Consider the following 15,136-nt stretch of genomic DNA (forward strand, 5'->3'; position numbering starts at 1 on the left):
GTACAGTAGTCCCTTCGGGGTATACTGAACCCTATATAGTCTATGTTTTCTCCTGTACACACGTGCCTATGGTAAAGGTTACGGATTTTCTTTGGCATATCAGAATTGCCTGCATCACTAGTCGTGTGCTTTAGGGCCATTATTAAGTAAAATAAGGATTGTTTGAGCACAAGGAATGCAATATCAGTCGAGCTGATAACCAGAACGGCTATTAAGTGACTAATGGGTGGAGAACGCATACAGCATGAAGACGCTGGACAAAGGGATGGGCCGCATTCCAGGTGGGGCAGAGCAGGACAAAAGGAGATTTCATCATGCTGCTCAAAATGGCATGCAACTTAAAACGTATGAATTGTTTATTTCTGGAATTTTCCATGTTACCATTTTGGACCACGCTTGACTTCAGGTCACTGAAACTATGGAAAGAGAAACAATGGATGGGGGACTACTATACACAGAATTTTCGTTCTCCTTCACCCAGCTTCCCCTAATGTTATCTTGCTTAACCATAGTACAATAATCTCAATCAGAAAATTAACATCATTACAATACCATTAACTAATTTACAGTTCTTACTTGATTTTGGCAAATTGTACAGATCACTAATGTTCTTCTCCTGGTTTGGGATCCAGTTCAGGATCCCACATTACATTTAGTTGTCATGGCTTCTTAGTCTCCTCCACTCTGGAAACGTCCCTCAGGCGTCATCTTTCATGCTTTGACACTTTTGAAAAGCACTCGCCAGTTATTTTGTAAAATGTCCCTAAATTTATTTGGTGTTTTCTCAGGATTATATTCACATCATTCATTTTTTGGCAAGAATACCTCAGAAGTGATGATGTGCCCTTCTGAATGCATGATACTGTCAGGGGTACATGATGTCAACATGTCCTGTTACTGGTAACTTGAACTTTCATCACTTCGTTGAAGTGGCGTCTTGCTAAGTTTCTTCATTATACAGTTATTATTTTCCCCTAAGTATCTTGTGGGGAGATACTTTGAGACTGTTCAAATATCAGTTTCTCATATTTTCATCCTCTAATTTTAATATCCATCAATGATTCTTGCCTGCAACACTTAACTGCAATGCTTGCCAAACAGTGATTTTTCTGTTTCCATCATTTCCTTCTATCTATTTTAATTAGAATTCTGCAGGAAGGAAGAGCCATCCCTTTTCTCCTGTTTATTTCTTCAACTATTTCTATCAGCATGGACTCAGATATATTTGTTCTGTGGGTTATAATCTATTACTTTCATTATGTATTTTGTTGCTAAAATTGTTCCATATTTGGGGGCTCCTTCTGTTTTGCTCCTGTGTCCTTTTGACATGGCCTCCATCATTTTGGGGGCACTTCCTTACTTTCTGGCACCACAGGACATTCCCTACTCATTTGGCCCCAGCTTTGGAATCAACTACTTCTCTAAAGAACCCTGGTTCTTTTATTTAGAAACCAAGATCTGAGGACTAGGTGTGACCATTGCTATTAAGGTATTATTGCTGTTAGGCCATTTCAGTGGATAGAGATAGAAAATATATGTATACACATATCTATATCTCTATCTTTGTCATCTATATCTTTATAAAATCGTGAGTTCATAGTCTAAATCTGTTGTTTCTGGTTTCTGTAGACTCTCAGAATGGCTTGCCTTCTCAAGTGTTTAATAATCTTTGTTTTGAGCTCTTTGCTTGATCTTAATCTGTAAACGTCTTGCAGGGGTTAACTTGGAGCCATTTCCTTCAGAGCAGGCTTGCTTCTGCTTCTGCTTCTGCTGGTACCCAAGGAGTGCCCCAACCCAAGACCTCTTCAGCCCTGATGAGGGTTTCGGCTCAAAACAGAGTTTTGAGCTTAGTTCCCACTCACCACTCCATGCTGCCTTTCCAAAGTAATGTTCTTACAATCAATATTGCTACCTTACTCCTCCCACTTACCTGCCTCTGGTTTGGCTCTATGCTGATGTATGTCACCCTACTGTGCTGGAGCCCACTGTACAGGCCCTGGCCCCCCACCTCTATGGCCAACGCTCTTCTAGCCATCAACCTGGCCCCCCACCTCTATGGCCAACGCTTCTAGCCATCAACCTGGCCCCCCACCTCTATGGCCAACGCTTCTAGCCATCAACCTGGCCCCCCACCTCTATGGCCAACGCTTCTAGCCATCAATCTTGGCCTCTCATTTCCTGACTACTCCTGATCCAGATTTTGTTTTTGTTTGGGGTATTTTTGTTTCTTTGGTTTTTTTCTTTGTTTTGTTTTTTGGGTTTTTTTGAAGGAATGGTCCCTGGAGCCCTCTCCTTTTGCAAGACTGGTGGTGTCTTGGTGTGTGTATAAGCAAAGTTTCAGTTCTGGGGAAGTTGCAGGAGAACTCAGAACTCAGTCATTCATGACAAAAGAAGCATAGCATAGCACTTTCTAAAACCTTAAAAAAAATTAGGGATGGGGGTGCCAGCGGGGCGGGCCGGGGGACAAATTATATTAACTAAGAAGCAAAGGGAGAGGACGTAAAAGTTGGACTCCAAATTGTTCCAAGCCAGAGGCCAATTTCTGGTTTGTGGCTCCTATGCCAACCTCTGATGTTTGGGAAGTGGTGTCAGTAGAGACTGAGCTGAATCCTTTCTTTGAATAGATGGTAAGCAAACACAGCGTGAAGGTGAAGCTCAAGTCCCAGCAAACTTTAACCAGCATGAGGCAGCCGTATACCCCTGTTCCTGGTCTTTGCAGATGCTGTTGCACATGTTGAAGGCCATGGAAACCAAGCAGGATGAAAATTTCACCAACATCCTGAATGTGGTGGGGGAGTTTGGCACATTCCAGCGGAAGCTGGTGGCCCTCGCCTTTATCCCCAACATCCTGTTGGCCTTCTTCATGTTTTCTGACATCTTCGTGTTTGCAGCCCAGAAGCCCTGTTGTAACACCAGCTGGATACTAGCAGTGGGCCCCAACCCGTCAGAGGCTGAGCAGCTGAATGTGACCCTCCCCCGGGAACCCAATGGCAGTTTCCATACGTGTTGCCTGGGATCTGGATTCCATCATCCAGTTTGGCCTCAACGACACATAGTCATGCCAAGATGGGTGGATTTATCCTGACAGCAAGAAGCGATCACTGATCAATGAGGTGTGCCTCGTCCTGAGTTGTGTGTAGCTATCCCATGGGCCCAGAGATGTTCCCTCGCCCTCACCAAGCAGGTGGGGAAACTGAGGCTCAGGGAAGGGAAGCAGTGGGCACAAGGTCACCCTGCAGAGGGAGGGCCAGGGCAGAAACTTAGGATTCCTGCTGCCCAGCCCTGGCCATGTCTGTCTTAGCCATGAAGCTAGAGTGGATTGAGGGGTAAGAGACAAAAGGCTGATGGCAGGGTTTGCCATCTGTCCGGGGAATTGCTTTTGTAGTTGTGGCTCCTCCCTCTGAACTCACCGAAGGTAAGGAGTTGGGGAAAGAAACAGCTTGATCAAGATACCTCTTACAGAATTTCTCAGTCTAAGCTGCATTCTGGGCCTGCATAGCACAGATCTGCCCAATTTGAATCTCGAGGCTGGGTCCCAGCATCTGTATTTGGGGAAGGTGCTCAGTGATGCCAGCTTTTACTCTGACATCTCCATCTGCCCACCCCCTCCCTGCATTCTTGGCCTCTGCCTCTGGTCCCTGTCTCCAGGCCTGACTCCCAGAGTCTGCCAGATGCAGGACGGGAGCAGAGGTAACAAATGAGGCATGCTATACACACAGTTAGGTGTCCCTGTCCCAGGCCCCTTCTGCCTAAAGGCCCACCCTGGGAAGAGGCTCAATCTCTGGACCCAGAAGACTGTCTGGGTTGGGAGGCCTGTGGCCAATCTCTGCGTATAACCCCCAGTTTGACTTGGTGTGTGGCAAGGAACTTTAACATGGACACTGTGCAGACCCTGTTCCTGCTGGGTGTCCTGACAGGCTCGCTCGTCTTCAGGTTCATAAGTGACAAGTAAGTCTCCCAGAGTTTCCCCTGGTTCGTAGGACGCCCCTGCCTCCTCCTGGTGGGCATTCAGAGCTGCCGAGTCTGAAGCTGGGGGAGGTGAGGGTAGGGGTACGTTAGAGGCCCGTGTATGGCTCAGGTCCTGGCCCGGGTGTGTGGCTGGGGCCAGCTATGGAGGCCCATGCGCTTGGGCTTGGCACAGCCTCCCTCCAGTAACGACAGGCTGGGCCGCTACCCCTCCATTCTGCTCTCTGCTGGAGCTGATCATTTTTGGCTTCGGAACAGCCTTCATCAACAGCTTTCACTATTAGCCGTTCTTCTGTTTCGGGGTGTCCCAGGCGCTGGTGGGCTACAACATTAGCAGTGCATCTTTAGGTGAAGCTAGACTGCATGGGGAGGGTGGGGTAGGACAGGGAGTGTGGGTCAAGATGGGACTAGTGGGGGCGGGGGCGGGTGCATGGGAGTGAGGTGCACGGGAGTGGGGGGTGGGGGTGGTACTGGTGCACTCACTGGGAGCCCAGAGGGTAGAAGGGTGGCCCAAATACATGGAAAGTGGAAGAAGGAGCCTCCACCCAGGCTGCCAGGAGGGTGCAAAGAATCTGTGACCAGACTGCCCGTCCACCCTCATCCTCCATCCTACCCGCCTCTTACTCCACGCTCCCCTCTCATACCCCTTAACACCCTCCACATGGCTTACACTGAGCTCTGAAGCAGGGCCCAGCAAGCAGCTGAGCCCTTTGTATGTATTGGCTCATTTCGTCTTGGCAGTACAATTTAGCAGGCGCTGTTCTATTATGCCTTTAGCTGAGGAGGATACTTGAGCCTCAGGAAGTCAACAATTAGCTCAGGGTCACCCAGCAGTTAAGTGAAGGAGCTGGGATTTCCTCCCCGGCCTGAGGAAAGCTGGAAGCACACACACACTCTTGCCGCCTTACAGCTGCCATCTCCCGGTGTGCGCGGGCTTCCCTGGCAGGAAACCCTTCTCGCTGGGAGCCGGTCAAAGCCTGGCCAGAGAGATCTGGGGCCTCCCCAGAGGCCAGGCCTAAGTGGCCAAAGCACTGATGCACTAAGAGCAAAGACAAGGGCAGTGGTTCGTTTCTCACCCTGTCAGCCGCGTGTGAGGTGTGCTCAGAACCAGGCCTTCTCAGTGAGAGGTGTCTGGAGGGAGCAGCCAGGCCAAGAAGGACTGGAAGTTCTATGTGTGATTGGCAGGTCAGGCAAGGGGCTTAGGGTGTGCCTTGGGGGACACAGGGGCACTCTGCCTGGTTTTGGGGGGCTGTCTCTGGACCTAGGGCAGATCATGAGCAAGCAGAAGAACTTCTGCCCAGTCTGGACTGTCCCAAGTACAGCTGGGGCATCTCAGAAGGCTGGGTGCAGGGGCAGCCCTGAGGACCCTGAACTGACCGTGATTTTGTCCTCTTGGCCTCTGCACAGGTACTGAGTGGCTCGTGGGTGATCACTGGGCCCGCGCCATCATCCTGGCACACTGCTTTTTCTCTGTGGGGATCGTTATCCTGACGGGGCTTGTCTATAGCATTCCCCCCTGGCAGCTGCTGTTTCTGGTTGGTGGGGCGCCTGTGTTCTCCCTCGTCTTCTATATCTGGTGAACAAAGCAGTACAGGGCATGCACAGGGGTGGGTCCGATGGGCTGGAGGTTGAAGGGTACGGAGGGTTCTTGAAGGGTGGAGTGGGTAGAATTTTCCCTGGGAGACAGTGCATTGGATGAGAAGAGAGAGTGCCAAGGACAGAGCCTCTGGAACCCCAGCCTTAACACCCCTCAGAGACGTCAGAGAGGTGGTCAACCCAGAAGGCAAAGTGTTGAAGGGCAAGAGTTCGAGGACAAGGGAATGGTCAATTCTGAAGGCAAAAAAAAATAAAAAGGAGGCTGGGAAAATGTCTGTTGACCTAAATGATCTTGAAGTGGCTTTAGTGGCATGGCAGGGGATTGAGGAGTGAGGAGGGGCTGGAACATGGAGCCCTCCAGGAGACAGTGTTGGGTTGAGGTCGGCAGGGGAAAAGCGATGGCATCTTAGGGCAGCTAAGGCAGAATCAGGGAAGGGTAGCTGATGTTTTTAACTGTAGGGGAGTCACAGACCGGAGCTGGAGAGATTGAAGCTAGGAAGGGACAACTAAAGGAACAAAAATGGAGGAGGGATTGTGAACAAGAGCGAGATGGCACTACTGTGGGCAGGTGGCAAAAGGAGAGAAACAGAAGAGAAGGCCAATCGCAAAATGAGAGGAAGAGAGCTGAAATCACCTTGTTAAGGGGTCGGCAGTTCTTTGTGAAGAAATGGTCATATGTAATCTTGACGTCACATTTGATCTTTACAGCCCTAAAAGATGGGCGTCAGTCTCATGTCATGGGGGCTGGACGGGCAGGGTGGGGTTGGAGGGGGTGAGGAGAACTGAGGCTTCAGAGGGTCAGAATAACTTACCCAAGGTCACAGAGCTGAAAAGTGGGAGACCTGGGATTTGACTCAGCCCGCTGGCTCGAAGCCCGTGCCTTGTAACCACTGTACCATGCACAATATGGATGGTTAGAGCGGGTTACCAGGTAAGAGTGAGGGCTGGTGGACCTTCCCAATTCTACAGGAGATGGAGACCAGCTTTGACCGTCGTTGTGACACCCAAGTGAGTGTGGGGACCAGCTGATGGTACCAGGTGGCACGACCTTGTCATGTAGCCGGGAAATAACGTTTCATGGCTTGACGTTAAAACATTTTTTAACAATGTTATTAATGCGGTGGATGCGTATGGTTAAAAACTAAGTAGTACCAATAGGTTTGTGATGAAAATTAAGTCAGCAGCTCAGCCCCTCATTCCTTTCCTAGAAGCCATTACACAGAATTCTTTTAGCTCTTTCTTCTGATAGATCTCTACATAGTTCTACACACTATCAGTAGACAGCTTATTGAATGGGGGGCATTCTTCTTCAGTCACTGCCTTCAGACACGTTCTGTCAGCTGTCCCTTCCTTAATACTTGACAATATCTTGGGCAGGTTTCATCTCTTTCCAGTCATTTTCAGTTGTAAGAAAAAGTCCCATTTTGATCATTAAGACTCACCTTTAGGCGTTAAAAAAAATCCAGTTCAGTCCAATTCAAAACTGGATCTTACATCCAATTCATAGCTTCTCCCTGGTGGCTAGCCGGCTCAGAGGATAATGTCTGTTTTGTCCTTTGCCCTTTATCAGCTGTCTCCCTGTTCTGATCTTTCAAGTTCTAGGCAGGGGGTGGGGACATCAAAGAAAAGAGACAAAAATCAGTGTGAGGGGCTATTATCATGATCAGTGTATCTGGAGGGCAGATATTCAAATGCAGGTGCCTCAGGAGCCCATTTCTGGGTCTTGGTAGCCTTGGCATTTCCTAATGCTTTGTGACCTCCCCCCACCCCAACCTCTTTCTGCAGAGGTCTCCTCACCCTAGTAAGTGGGGTGCCTTCAAGACTCACGTTTTGGAATCAGCAACCTCCAGCCGGAGATTGAGAGGGCAAGACAACCTTTCACGAAGGCAGTCAGTCCCCTTCCTGGGCTTGCATAGATGACAGGAATGCGGGGAGGGGAGGGATTGAAGACTCTCTCACTTCCAGGAACTGGAAATTTCTAGCCTCTCTAGGTGGGTGGGGCAAGGGACTGCTGTGTTGTTTTGAATTGTTTTATTAAGTTCTGTCCCAAATGTGGTCACACCTCTCTTTAGAATGTGAGGTAATTATCCATTGTTGCTGGCTTTGGGCCTTCAGCTGAAATTCTAGAACAAAAAAGTTCCAGGTAACATTTGGTTACACTGCTCTTCCTTATTCTCTGGTTTTAGTGTTTTTGTTTTGTTTTGTGTTTTGTTTTCTTCTCAGTAGTATTTGGAAATCGTTTTATGGAAATAAAATTGCAAAACATTCACAAATGTTTTTGAGGCTACAAGTTAGAGTTTTTCTTTTTCTCACCTGTTCCCTACAGTATCTGTGTCCTCTGGGGACATTTTTTTCCTGCTTGATTATTTTGGATCTTTTTCATTTGGGAGGTATTTTTGTTTAATATTGAGTGATCTTTGGTCATCCCTCTGTATTTAAGAGCAAGTCGCTAGGAAGCTAATGAGAAGCTGTGGGCAGGAGCTGATTGACTGACCGACTGCCTGGTAATCCTTTAGGGTCAACGATCTCAAACTTATGCGAACATCAGAATCACATGGAGGTTTGTTAAAACACTGATGACCAGGCCCTGCCCCCAGAGTTTCTGAATCAATAGGATTGGGGTGGGGCCCGAGTACCTGCCTTTCTAACAAGTTCCCCAGTGATGCTGATGTTTGTTGCTTGTCCCCTGGCCACACTTTGAGAACCACTACAATTGGATGATGGAATGGCCGGTGCCTTTCCCCTGAGGGGTCCCAAAGCTGGGGAGTGGGCTGACCCAGGCTGTTGTGCCCCCAGCTGCGGGGCTGGGAGCAGGGACTCTTGTCATCACCATGGGGACCTGCACTCAGTTCGCCTGTGTTTATCCTTAGCCTTGACCCTTGAGGTGACGCATCTAGTTCCTCAGCCACCTGTGCTCTCGGTGCCAACTAGTGAGGGAACTGGGGTCCTATATCTGAGGCCTGGGGTGTCCCGGGTCCCCTGCAGCTAGGACAGTCCTCCTGCCCGGTGTTCCTACCGTTGTGTGGACGGGCTTTGCCTGCACACCTAGTCAGCAGTTCATCTACTTGTGGGCTTCGTGCATTTGTTAAGTTTTTCTTCCACTTTGTGCTCTCTCCCACTCTCTTTGTCCTTGAGAGTTGATATCTTTTTTCACTCTTTTTTTTTAGTGGGTGTGTGGTCAATCCTCCTTTTTTTTTTTTGAAGTAGCAGTTTGATGACTTTCTTTAAGAGAGATCTGCAGCCTGAGTGGATGGCAGGGTGACTACTGGCTCCCTTGGGAAGGGGGCAGGTAATGGGAATGAAGTTGTCCCTCGTGTCCTGGGCGCGTGTTTACAGTGACAAGCCCCCTGAGTCCAGGCTAGAACGGGAAGGGGAGGGTTGCAAGAAATCCGCAGGTGCTGATAGCATTGTTTGTAAAAAGTGCCTTATTAAGGGACTGAGGCTCATACTGGTTCTTCCTCTGTGACCTTGGGCAAGCCCTTCCTCCCTGAGGCTGGGAGTAACATAGGGATAATCATAGTAGGGTCCAGGGCTGAGTGAAGATTAAACCAGATGGTGTAGATAAGGGCACAGAATACTATTCCTGGAACGTGAAAGTGCTTTAAATGTTCATCTATGTGGATTCTGACAGCCTGGGAGGATTGGGAAGAACTGAGCCACTAGATTTATTCTGAGGTCAAAAGCAATGGGGGGAGATGGGACAGAGTGGAGACTTCCATTCAGCCAGCAGGGGTCAGGCCCTGGGTTTGGACCTGGGTTTAGACCCGGGTCCTGCAACCCCCCCCCCATACTCTCTAGGCTGTTAGGAGACAGAGAGGGAACAAGAGGAGAAATTTCAGCTAAGAGAATGGGGCTGTAATAGAGAGTGTGAACATAGCGAACAGTACCCTCAGTGTGCTGGCGGGGGGAGACGACCCCTGAGATAGAAAGTAAAGAGCTCTGAGAGGTGGCGGAGGGGAAAGAAACTATTGGGCAGAGGCAGCGAGTGGCCACGGAGCAGCAGTGGAGGGTGTGTGTGGCTTGGACAGGGGAAGGGCTGACTGCCAAATGGGGCAGAGGGCACCTGGAGGTTGGTGGTCACCTTGAAGCCCTCTGACATCTGAGTGACCCCGTGCAGGAACAGGATGACCTCTGCTGACGCTGGAGTGGGGCTCGCTTGGGTTCTGGGGCATCTTGGAGTGAAGCATAAGAGCGGGGTGGGCCATGCAGGATTCTCCCGGAGTCCGCACGGTGCTGATGATGAAAGGGAAAGTAGAGGAGGCCAGCGGGTGCTATGCTCTGCCGCTGATGTGAACAAGAAGACCATTCCTTTCCGTTTGTTGGACAAGGTAAGAGGCCTGGGGTCAGAGTGGGGCCAGGGCAGGCGGCTGTGGAAGGGCCCCTTCCCTCCTCATCCTTTCAGGTGGTTACCTTGGTGCAGAGGGTGTCCTCAGCCCACTGCTTGAGGAGAATAGTGACAGCAGAATGGAGCCCTGCCAGAGGCCAGGCTGACGCTGTGGGCGCAGGTAGAGGTGGGGAGCAAACTGTGAGCTCAGCCCTGCTTCTGGCTTGTCCTATTTGTCCTGTGGCCACAGCTGTCTGGAAAGAAGGTGGCTAATATCTCAGTCCTGCATTTCTACAATAGGCGACTGTGCAAAGTGACTTGATGGGCTGCGTGTGGTGAGTACCCAGGGCCCGCTAGCAGGGGCTGCAGACAGAGGTGCATGCCAGGAGCTCTGGTGAGGGAATGGGGCATGGTCGGGCTGCAAGGGGAGCAAGGCCCAAGAACCCCGCGTGGCCCACAGATCCCAGACCTCTGTGTTTATTTCTCTCTTCCATTGCCACCCTGCACCCGCCCCCTGCTTCTGTCTTCAATCCTCACCCCGTCTGTATGTGTCTGTCTGTCTCTGAGTGTCTCTCTCCTGCCTTCATTCCAGGTTTACTTGTTGGTTACAGCTATTTCAGCTGAACTTCAAGATGAAGGGTTTTGCAGTCAAATGCTCTCCCTCTGAGCCATACCCCCCAGATGAAGGGTTTGGTATGAACATCCACGTCAGACAGGTGATTCGCGGCACCATGGAGGTTCCTTCCTGCCCGGCTCTGGTGTATCTTTCTCCCGGAGCAGATTGGGAGGAAGTGGAGCCTGGGTGTGAAGCTCTTCCAAAGCTTCTTCGTGTGCTTATCCTTACTTTCCCTCCAGGTACAGCCCACCCTCCCAGGTGAGGCTCCCATGCCTTCCTGTTTCCTCATACCCCTCCCCCGGCCGCCTGCCAGGTCCAGCCAACAACACACCCTGGGCGTCCGTCCGCCTAATGCACCCACAGCCCACCGACCCTGCACACTCCAATCACTAGAGCACTGCCCTCCCCAGGGAAGGGGGTCCCAAGACAGGGCACTACCAGCTCTCAGAGGCTGGGAGAGGAGGACATGCTGTCCGGAGGAATCGTCCCTATGCGGGTGGGAGATGGGCAGCCTCCTTCCACCTGATTCCAATCCACATCAGCTCTGGTGGTTTAATGTGAACAGATGCAGCAAAGATAGTCCTTCAACTGCTTGCTACCCCAGGCCCTGCCTCTCATCTGTAGCCTCTGACTGGGAAATGCCTGTTAACTGTACCTTTACCAGGAAAGCATGACCTGCCACTTAAAATGGAGTGTCAGATAGGGCTAAACTCTCAGGAATTATTCTTGCATGGAGACCTCTCCTTCCCAGGGGGCACCGTGCCCCTGTGCCCTATGGGCTCAGAACTAGAGAAAGAAGGCGGGGAGGGTTGGGGGAGGGTGGGGGAGGGGAATGGCTGGCAATATTTTCAGAATTTCAAAGAGCCCTACTCATTACTGTATCTCAGGTCACAGGCTAGAGAGTGGCAGGGCTGAGGATGAGGACATTAAGATGTTTTGCCCAATCAGAATTGCTAACCACAGAGCCCCCTCAGCTTCTGCAGCCCCAGGCTGAGGTGGTGGCATCGAGGGCCGGCCTCCGGGACCCCCTCTATTTCAGTGGGGGCTGGAATTACGTGTGTGTTGAGTGGGACCTTTCTTCTCCCAGATGTTGGCAGTGTGGACTGGCTGAAACAAAATGGGGAAACAAAGCCATTATTCACTTTCTATTGCTTGATGGGGCTTCTGTTTTTTTTAAAGTTGTATCTATACTGAGTCAAGCAGAAATGTTTAAAACTCTCAAATATGTGAGAGAAACAAGGAATAGAATCCCCAACAGATAAAACTAGGTCTCCAATTTCATCCCAGCGTCAAGAGAAGCTGGGCCCAGAGTGGGGAGTGGGGCTGGGGCAGGGTCCAGCAGAGGCTGACAGAGGAGCCGCAAACTCAGTGGCTCCACCCAGGGCAGTGAGCAGGGGATCCAGCTTCCGCTTCATCAGGCCTGAAGAATGGTGTTTGCTGGCTCCTTTCTTCCTCCTCCAATGCACAAGTCTGGCTGCCCAGAGTCGGGCAATCTAGAATGTCTAGCTGTTGGGGCCCCGGGGACCAAACACCCCACGCCTCTGTCCACCTTGATGAAAGGAGAGGATAGAAGGGAAAGTGGGAGAGCCCTGAGCAGGAAGTCCGCAGGCCTGATGCTGAGCGGTCGCCCAGGGAGCAGCAGGTGGTGGGGGTGAGGGGAGCTGGCTAAGGGTGCCTGGAGGCAGAGGTGTGAGGGGCATGGCCTTGGGGATTACCCATCTCAGCCTCCTGAGGGCGCCTTCCCTGATGGCTCCAGCTTGGCTGACCTCTGACTTCCACTGCCCTGAGAACAAGCCCCAAACCCCAGGTCATGGTTCCAACTGCCGTGAGGGTAAGTCTGACCTTCTCATGAGGGCAGGCAGCTCCATGCGCGGCCCCAGGAAGTCCCCTCCTCCCCCAGTCTCTGGTGGGCAACCATGTGGACTCCAAGTACTGGCACCCCTGAGAAGCGTCTAGGTAGCACCATGCTAGGCGAAAGGGGGGGCGCTGCCATCTAAAACCAGAAGCTGGCGGTGGAATTCTGAGCAGGTGAACGGCCAGCAAGGTACCATCTGCTCCCCCTGCCACTCCTGCCCTGATCAAGCTCTGTGTTTTCTACTCCCTTGTTGGGTCGCCCTCCTGCCTTCCTCCCCACTCTTGTCCAGCCATGTGGTCCCCTTGGGCTTTGGCCCATCTCATCTTTTCCCTTGGCCTCTCTAACTCAGTTCCATACCACAGCCCCATGACCTTCTGTTGCAGTCCACAGAAATAGGCCCAGGGTGCTCCCCTGGTGCCCAAAGCCCCACACAAGCCCAAGAGTCATCCCTCAGCTGCCTCATTTGCTCCCTGTCCCCCCTCATCAGGTTATTCCCTTGGCCTGAATTTCAATTTTGTTTCCCTTCTCTCTTTATTAAACAGTGATTAAATAGAAGACTTCACATGCAACCTCCTCCAGGAAGCCCTCCCTGATTTTTCACTGTGCAGTCCCTCACCTGCTCTGAGCTCCTAAGACAAGTAAGGATGGACGACCCTCATCTCTCCATGGGCAAGGCCTCCTCCATGGCAGACTGGGCCCTCAAGGCAAAAGCTGGGGCTCCTCTTATTCTAAGGGCCCTGTCAGGGTTTGTCCTTTGACCCCACCAGAACAGTTCCACCACCCTCAGCGTGTGGAGCAGGCCTGGGACTCACCTGAGTGGTGTGGTTGGGGTACTCCAGGAGCAGATTCTGGGTAAACACCATCTCTCTCTCTCCACTCGCGCTCTGCTGAATGTCCACTCCGGGCAGCATCTGATCAGCTGGGAGCCTCTGATAGGAGAGCAGCTCCAGGGACAGCAAGAAGGACACGTGCACCTGAGCAGACGTGGACGAGTTAGTACCTCAGGCCACTAAAGGCCGGAGGCAGCTCCCCCACTGGAGCTCCATCCTCCTGCCCCCCATGGCCCCAGCAGGCCCCACAAGGTCGCAGCTCAGCCTGGAGCCAGCAGAGCCTGCAGCGCCCAGACTGAACCCGCCCTGCCCAGCAAACAGCCCAGCACAGTGCGCCTCCCCCACCAGCACTGGGAGCCCGTCAGGCTCTTCATTCCACAAACATTGTGCCCTGCTGTGCCCAGCTCCCACAGGTCCTGAGGGCAGTGCCGTGTCTGCCCTCAAGAGCTGAGGGGCTAGAGGGGGAGACTACATGCCAACCACCCTTTGTCCCCTAGCATGACAGTGCTGTGCCAGGTGAGGCCTGTGTTTTGGTCCTGAGGACAGTGAGGACGGGCTTTAAGCAGGGGGACATCTGGTTCAGCTTCGCCTTCCTCAGAGGTCAGTCTGGCTGCTGTGGGAAGGTGGGCTGGAGGAGAACAGGTGAGTATGAGGACATCAGTTAGGGGTCCAAAGTGTGACTTAGGCCCGACAGGACGGGGCTTGGACGTGTGGCTGCCAAACACAGTTGTAGGGACAAGCTCATGCGCATCAACTGAGACACTGGTTAAATGTCCAGATTCCTGGGCCTCAGGGTCAAGAGCAGGTCAAGAATACAACAAAATGTAAGACCCTTTATTAAGAAATTCGAAAGATTTAAGGCTGTGCCCCCTAGACCCTTTCATCCAGACCACTCCAGTTTAGCAGAGGCTTCTCTGCACAATGTTGCATGTCTGTTTTGTCCCGTACACTAGCCACTGCCACTGTGGCTGTTGGGTACTTGAAATGTGGGTAACATGACTACGGAATTGCATTTTTAATTTTGTTCAAAGTAAAGTAAATGAAATCGAAATGCCATTCGTAGCTGGTGGTTACTGTAATGCAGAGCTGCACCCAGACGTACTGAATCAGAAACTCTGGGAATGGGACCTGGAAATCTGTGTGTTCACACGCCCTCCAGGGAACCCTGATGCATGGAAGTAGGAGAATCACTAAGTTAGATTTCAATAACAAAAAGATGAACGTAACACCTCTACTTGGAAATTTTAAAACCTTTCTAAACACCTGTGAGTCTAAGGAGAAATCGCAACAGAAATTAGAAAATATTTAGGACCGAATGATAAAAAGGCCGTGTTTCACAATGTGTGGAATGCAGCTAAAAGGATATTAAGAGGAAAACTTAGAGTCTCAATGCTTATATCAAGAAAGGAGAAAGGCTGAAGATTAATGAGCTAGGTATTTCAACTTAACCAGTTAGAAATAAAATGGGTAAATATGCCCATTAACTATATTAAAAATGAAATAATAAAGAGCAGAGATTAATGGAATAGAAAACAAAGATGTAATCTAGAAAGTGGAGGCTGAAAATTAGTTGAGAAGATTAATTATATGGGCAAATGGAAAAATCTCTGCCAACATTAATTCTTAAAAAAAAAAGAGAAGGTAAAAATATACAATAGTAGGAATTAAAAGGGAAAAAGGTTTCTCAAAAGGTCAAAAATAGAGCTATCAAGTAAGGATGGCAGTATCCAATCTGATCCCAATGTTTGAGAAGTTGCACAGTGCCCAACAGGCACACACATCCCCTTAGGACGTGATTCTGGTTATTTAAGAATAAAATGAAATATTATTTTCTCCTCCAATGTATGTGTATTATTTTTTTAAACAGCTACTAAGTTGTTAGGGCATAAATATGTATTAAGCTGTTTGGACCTAAGTACTTAATAAACTGAGCTGTTTGCCATTTCTTT

The 15,136-nt window shown here is 50.4% G+C and overlaps 1 protein-coding gene across 1 annotated transcript; it reads left to right on the forward strand.

Annotated features, from left to right (window-relative positions):
* Positions 1-244: 244 nt before the first annotated feature.
* On the forward strand, positions 245-10,895 carry SLC22A14 (solute carrier family 22 member 14; the record flags this gene model as incomplete). The annotated part of the gene is given in 17 exon segments (XM_081072837.1): positions 245-281; positions 2,625-3,006; positions 3,008-3,053; positions 3,057-3,113; positions 3,844-3,867; positions 3,869-3,948; positions 4,162-4,185; positions 4,187-4,247; positions 4,251-4,314; positions 5,374-5,542; positions 9,680-9,964; positions 10,072-10,087; positions 10,137-10,203; positions 10,206-10,221; positions 10,479-10,626; positions 10,628-10,760; positions 10,816-10,895. Coding segments are annotated over 17 exon segments (1,689 nt in total).
* Between the last annotated feature and the right edge of the window lie 4,241 nt (positions 10,896-15,136).

Source organism: Rhinolophus hipposideros (assembly GCF_964194185.1).
Source record: "Rhinolophus hipposideros genome assembly, chromosome: 14".
Lineage (NCBI taxonomy): Eukaryota > Metazoa > Chordata > Mammalia > Chiroptera > Rhinolophidae > Rhinolophus > Rhinolophus hipposideros.